At 42.0% G+C, this 6,486-nt stretch overlaps 1 protein-coding gene across 1 annotated transcript; it reads right to left on the bottom strand.

Annotated features, from left to right (window-relative positions):
• Positions 1-1,981: 1,981 nt before the first annotated feature.
• On the bottom strand, positions 1,982-2,810 carry LOC120107412. Its single transcript, XM_039120681.1, has 2 exons — positions 2,212-2,810; positions 1,982-2,030 (listed from the first exon to the last, which is right to left on the bottom strand). The coding sequence occupies exons 1-2, from the start codon at positions 2,808-2,810 to the stop codon at positions 1,982-1,984; spliced, it is 648 nt and encodes a 215-aa protein (XP_038976609.1).
• Positions 2,811-6,486: the final 3,676 nt, after the last annotated feature.

The raw sequence follows: 6,486 nt of genomic DNA, 5'->3' as shown, positions 1-6,486 counted from the left end.
ATAATCAAGTAAACATATTGCTACTCATGAATATGCTCAACAGATCATAATGCTGGAACATACAAATCGGGTGTCAATATGCTGAGACATCGATAAACAGCTATTGAGAGGTGGGTCTTACACCCCAAGCGAACCACAACAACACCCTACTGTCATATTCATGCATAGAATATGACACCATACCAATAATGTAAATGCTGGCCAGTATGCAGGATAGAAATCCATAGAAATCCATGAGAATCACCCACATCTGAATACTATTGGCACCTCACAGAAATGCTATATCCGCGGAAAGCCATACTGCACCTCGCGGGGTCTTACTATGCCTGGCGACAAGCAGATATATAAGTCGCAGGACCGGCCAATCCTACGCCTAGAGTCGTGTCCCCCCTAGGAAGGGACTGGGCTCAGCCCACCAGAAGGCTACTATTTACACACAGGCCGATGTCTAACCCCATCGACTATAGGTGTCCTGTAGATATTGCCAAGCCATGCATAAATGCCATAATGCACCCTCCCAATACTCTACTAAAAAGGAGTATAATCAAGACTACCACTCACTCGACCACGATCCAATCATAAACTAACATCAGGGTTGGGAGTGAGGAGTCAAGGGAGTGCAATACAACTCAATATACCACTGAAAAGGCTCTACAAGTCTTTGAAATAGAGGAAATAAAATTATTTTACAAAAGAAGTCATTTCACAATTCGGAACCAATTTGACTACTCTTCTACCTCTTGTAATTCCTCTCAATGTTTCCTCAAATGCATGTACAAAATAATCAAGCATGGAGAAACAAGATTATAGAGGAATCTACTACAATATCAATCAATATGCACAAGTGGAATCAATTCACACTTGGCGACATTCATGAAAATGAATTAAGAATGTTCATGGTGCAAAGTACATAACTCCCACTTACCTGCCAATCCGGCACGGTCCTGATATACCTCTAAAATCTACAGTAGACGGTAGGGGACTTCTTCCTCTTGTTCCCTAGTTTCTTGCCCAACTATGACATGCATTAATTATACATTCAGTCTTGTATCAAGGACTCATAATCTATGTATCAATCATAAACATATAAAACTTTAATTGACTCAACTCCCTCCTCACTAAATCTTTCTTTTTTTATTAATTAACTTGCTATTTATGTGTATTTTGATGCAGGAGCATCTCACTCACACCTTGGGCCATTACTATTGGGGCAAGGTGCGATAAAAAATTAAATCCTTTCTCCTTCTAAAATTTTCCTGACTCTCGAGCCGTCTCCGACTTCTCGAGTCGACTTCGCTGAGGCTCGAGTCGACCCCAATCTATCCCGAGTCGACTCCAGTTAACCTCGAGTCGACTCCGGCGCATTTTGAGGCGACTTCCATCATTTTTCTCACCTTCTTCATCTCGGATGAACAGTAACCCGGACTGACAACGGGTTACTTCATCCCGGTTTTGATTCACTTTCCAAACTCTAAATTTTATGAAATTTTTACCTAATATTTTACACTCATAGGAATTTCCAGAATGGTAACATATATCAGCAATGGAGGCCGATTGGCTCCCGAAATAATTCACTGAAATCAGAACTTCGACACAGGTTTTCCGCGGCCTCGAGTTGTCGAAATCCAATTTCCTCTCTTTTAACGCCCTCTAACACTTCTATCTAACCTCTCTAGACCACATCCACCCTTTGTATAGCCTAATTTCATTAGAAGACTAGGTAGGAATGGGTATTTACCTTTTTCTCTTCGGAAAATCGAGGTCTTTGCGTAGAGGGGAAGGAGACTAGCACTTCTCCTTTCAGCTGGCAGCGCAATCGGGGCTCCCTTCCTCTTTCTTCTTTCTTCTTCTTCTTCTTCTTCTTCTTCTTCTTCTTCTTCTTTTCTTTCTGCCTAAGACTAGCTCTCTTTCCTTCTCTCTATTCAAAATCTACCGCCTCAGCTCAAATCCACCGCCAGCACAACTCAAACCCCCTTTTAAGTCACATCACAATGCTAAATCCCCATTTTGCCTTTGCCACTTCAATGCATCTACAATTATGCCATTAACTTTTAATTTGTTTCTATTTTACCCCTTATATCAATTTTAAGGACTATTCTATCCTTCTTTATATTTAAAAAAAAGGGGTTATTACATCCTCCCCCTTTATATAAAATTCGTCCTTGAATTTAAAAGAGTAAATTACCTGATTACTCAAAGAGGTGAGGGTACCTGCTCTTCATATTCTGCTCCGAATCCCAAGTGCACTCATCAACATTGTGCCGGTGCCATTGAACCTTCACCATACATATTTTTTTATTTCTCAGCTTCCTAATATGAGTATCAAGAATAGCTACAGGAAGTTCTTCATAAGAAAAATCTCCCTCTACAGTAACTTTCTGCACTAGTAGCACATGGGATGGATCCGGCACATATTTCCGAAGCATAGATATATGGAATACTGGATGCACATGGCTGAGGTTTGGAGGCAGTGCTAATCTGTAAGATACATTGCCAACCTTGTCTAATATCTCAAATGGGCCAATGTATTGGGGACTAAGCTTGCCCCTCTTTCCAAACCTCATTACTCCTTTCATAGGAGAGATCTTTAAGAAAACATGATCCCCCGTGCCAAACTGCACATCTCTTCTTCTGAAATCTGTGTAGCTCTTCTGCCTACTAAACACTGTCCTCAACCTTTTCTGTATCACTGACACCTTTTCTGATATCTCTCTAATCAAATCTGTCCCTTCTAGGTGCTTCTCTCCAATCTCAGACCAGCACAAGAGAGATCTACATTTTCTCCCATAAAGCACCTCATAAGGTGCCATACCAATAGTGGAGTGATAGCTATTATTATATGCAAACTCCACTAAAGATAAGTATCTATCCCAGCTACCTCTGAAATCCAGTACACACATTCTGAGCATATCCTCGAGGGTTTGAATAATCCTCTCTGATTGCCCATCTGTCCGAGGATGAAATGTTGTACTGAAATCAAGTTGAGTCCCCAATGCCTCTCGGAGATTCTGCCAAAATCTAGAGGTAAACTGTGAACCTCTATCCGATATAATAGAAACTGGCACTCAATGCAAGGACACTATCCTATCCACATACATCTCGGCATATTGAGCTACTGAATATGTGGTCTTCACCGGTAGAAAATGGGCTGATTTTGTCAATCTATCCACAATCACCCAGATGGAATCATATCCTTTTTGTGTTCTGGGCAGCCCGACCATAAAGTCCATAGTTACCCCTTCTCATTTCCACTCGGGCAAAGGTAACTCTTGCAACAGTCCTGTTGGCTTCTAACGTTCAAATTTCACTTGCTGACAAGTCAAACAAGAAGCCACATACTTGGCCGCATCCCTTTTCAATCCGTTCCACCAATACATGCTTTTGATATCACGATACATCTTGGCGGAACCAGGATGAATGCTATAGGGAGTGTTGTGTGCTTCATGCATAATCCTCTATCTTAGATCTCCCACATTTGGCACACATAGCCTACTGCCATACATCAACATCTCATCCACAATCTGAAATCTTTCTGTCTGTCCTAATTGCACTTCTCCTTTCAGTTTCATAAGGATTGGAACTAAATCCTGTGAAACTTTGATTTCATCTATCAACCTCGGTTTCACCTGAAACTATGCAATCAAAGGACGAACCTCTGATACCTTAAAAGATAGTCCCTGACCAAATAAATCTGCCAGATCTCTGACTATCTCTCTCCTCTAGACGAAAATGTGAGATAAACTGCCCATTGACTTCCAGCTTAATGCATCTGCTACTACATTAGCCTTGTCCGGATGATACAGGATTTGGCAGTCATAATCCTTCAACAGCTCTATCCATCTCCTCTGTCTGAGATTCAAATCTCTTTGCTGCTGAATGTACTGGAGGCTTTTGTGATCAGTATATATTTCACATTTCTCACCATATAAATAATGCCTCCATATCTTTAATGCGAATATGACAGTAGCCATTTCCAAGTCATGAGTGAGATAGTTTATCTCATACTTTCTCAGCTGTCTGGATGCATATGCAATCATCTTGCCATTCTGCATTAACACACATCCCAATCCCACTCTGGAAGCATCACAGTAAACTACAAACCCGCCTGTATCTGTGGGTAGAGTCAAAACTGGAGCTGATGTGAGGCAATCTTTCAGCTTCTGGAAGCTCTATTCACAAGAATCTGTCCAAGTGAACTTAACCTGCTTCCAAGTCAGCTTTGTCAATGGGGCAGCTATTTTTGAGAAGGTCTTTACAAACTTCCTATAGTACCCAGCCAGACCCAGAAAACTCCTGATTTCTGTTACATTTGTTGGTCTCAGCCAATTCATAACTGCCTCATTCTTCTTGGGATCCACCCTGATACCTTCCTTACATATTATGTGTCCCAAAAATCCAACTTCTTATTGCCAAAACTCACATTTGGTAAGTTTGGCATACAGTTCATGTTCTCTCAAGGTTTGTAGTGCTATCCTCAAATGCTCTTCATGATCAGCCTGACTCTTAGAATATATGAGGATGTCATCTATAAATACTATCACAAACCTGTCAAGATAGGGTTTAAAGACCCTATTCATCAAATCCATGAATGCTGTTGGGGCATTTGTCAGCCCAAATGGAAGCACTAGAAACTCATAGTGCCCATATCTTGTTCTGAATGCAGTCTTCAATATATCTTTCTTTCTGATTTTTAGCTGATGATACCCAGACTGCAGATCAATCTTCGAGAAGTACTCAGTCCCCTGTAATTGATCAAACAAGTCATCTATTCTGGGGAGTGGGTATCTGTTTTTGATGGTCACTTTATTCAGCTGTCTATAATCTATACACAATCTCAGTGACCCATCCTTCTTCTTCACAAACAGAACTGGGGCACCCCATGGTGATGTACTAGGCCTAACAAACTCCTTGTCTAGCAGATCCTGCAACTGCACCTTCAACTCCCTCAGCTCTGTAGGTGCCATACGATAGGGAGCAATCGATATAGGGTTTGTACCAGGAAGAAGTTCAATACTGAACTCAATTTTTCCGTCGGGTGGCAATCTTGGTAATTCCCGTGGAAATACATCTGGATATTCCCTAGCAACTGGAATCTGTTGCAGATCAACATATTCCACCTGGGTGTCCATCACATAAGCTAGATAGCCTCGACACCCTTTTTCCAGCAGCCTCTTTACTTTCATTGCAGACACCAAATTCACTGGGACCTCACTCCGATCCCCCTGATATACAAATTCACCCCCATCTAAAGGTCTGAAGATAACATTCTTTTCTTGGCAGTTAATGGTGGCACGATTGTCTGATAACCAATCCATGCTTAATATGACATCAAAGTCTAACACTGCCAACTCAATCAAATCGACTGGGAATGTCTTACCTTCTACCTCTACCACACAGGTAGGATACACATATCTCACTTCTATACTATCCCCTACAGGTGTGCTAATAGCTAAGGGATGCATCAATATCTTATCCTTAGCTAACTTTTTAGCAAAATAAGGGGACATAGATGAATGGGTAGCTCCAGAATCAAACAACACTCTAGCTTTAATCTTATCAATGAGGAGCATACCTCCCCAATCTGGTAAACTCACGAGCGTACTCAGTTACGCTCATTCCGAGCATCTGCTTCAACCTCTCAAACTGAAGATCCCGATTTTGCCTCTCAGCCGAAGATAAGAATTCATCCATCACTGCTTGCCTGAACTTTTTCCAGGTTGGAGGATTCCTACTGTACAATCTGTCCTCCACTTGCCTCTGGTACCAGTCCCAGGCATCTTCTTTCATTGTGAGCCCTACAAGTTTTATTGCCCTTGCATCAGAACAAGGCAATCTCCGAATCATCTTCTCCGTTTCCTCCAGGAATCTCTAAGGATCTTCACCTTCTTCCCCCCTTAAATTTTGGGGTTCTGAGCCTCAGAAAGTCCTGTACAGTAATCCCCTCATCATCTAGAGCCCGCTTGACCAAACTCCTCGGCACAGGTACAAGAGGTGGGATGGATGCCGTTGACGGGGCAGGAGGCTTTCCTCAAGCAATCTGCTCTCTTAAAGCCTGATTCTCCGCCAAAAGTTGTTCTACCAGTGGATCTCTACTTCCTACCTCCCCTTGATCATCAACTCTCCGCCTGTCTGCAGGAGGAGATTTTTCTTTTTAAGGTTCGACATGTGCGGAACCCGCATCCAATGCTATATTTGGCTCCATCCTCCTTCTAGGACGAGCAGGTCCTCTCCTTGGAGGTATTTTTTATATATCTCTTAAAAAGTCAAAGAGAGAGGGAATTCGTTACATACTGAGCCATAATATATTTTACTGAATTGTAAACGACTCTAAAATAACATACGGAAAAACCTTATGCTCCTTAGTATAATCCTATACTTAATCCAGACTCACCCTATTGCTCTAACAGGACTCTTCTTAACCTTTGCTCTAATACCAAGCTTGTCACGACCTCCGTCCTAATCCGGCGGGCCGCCGCGACGGTCCTA

Source organism: Phoenix dactylifera, unplaced genomic scaffold, assembly GCF_009389715.1.
Source record: "Phoenix dactylifera cultivar Barhee BC4 unplaced genomic scaffold, palm_55x_up_171113_PBpolish2nd_filt_p 000853F, whole genome shotgun sequence".
Classification (NCBI taxonomy): domain Eukaryota; kingdom Viridiplantae; phylum Streptophyta; class Magnoliopsida; order Arecales; family Arecaceae; genus Phoenix; species Phoenix dactylifera.
This window is presented reverse-complemented; position numbering and strand designations above follow the sequence as displayed.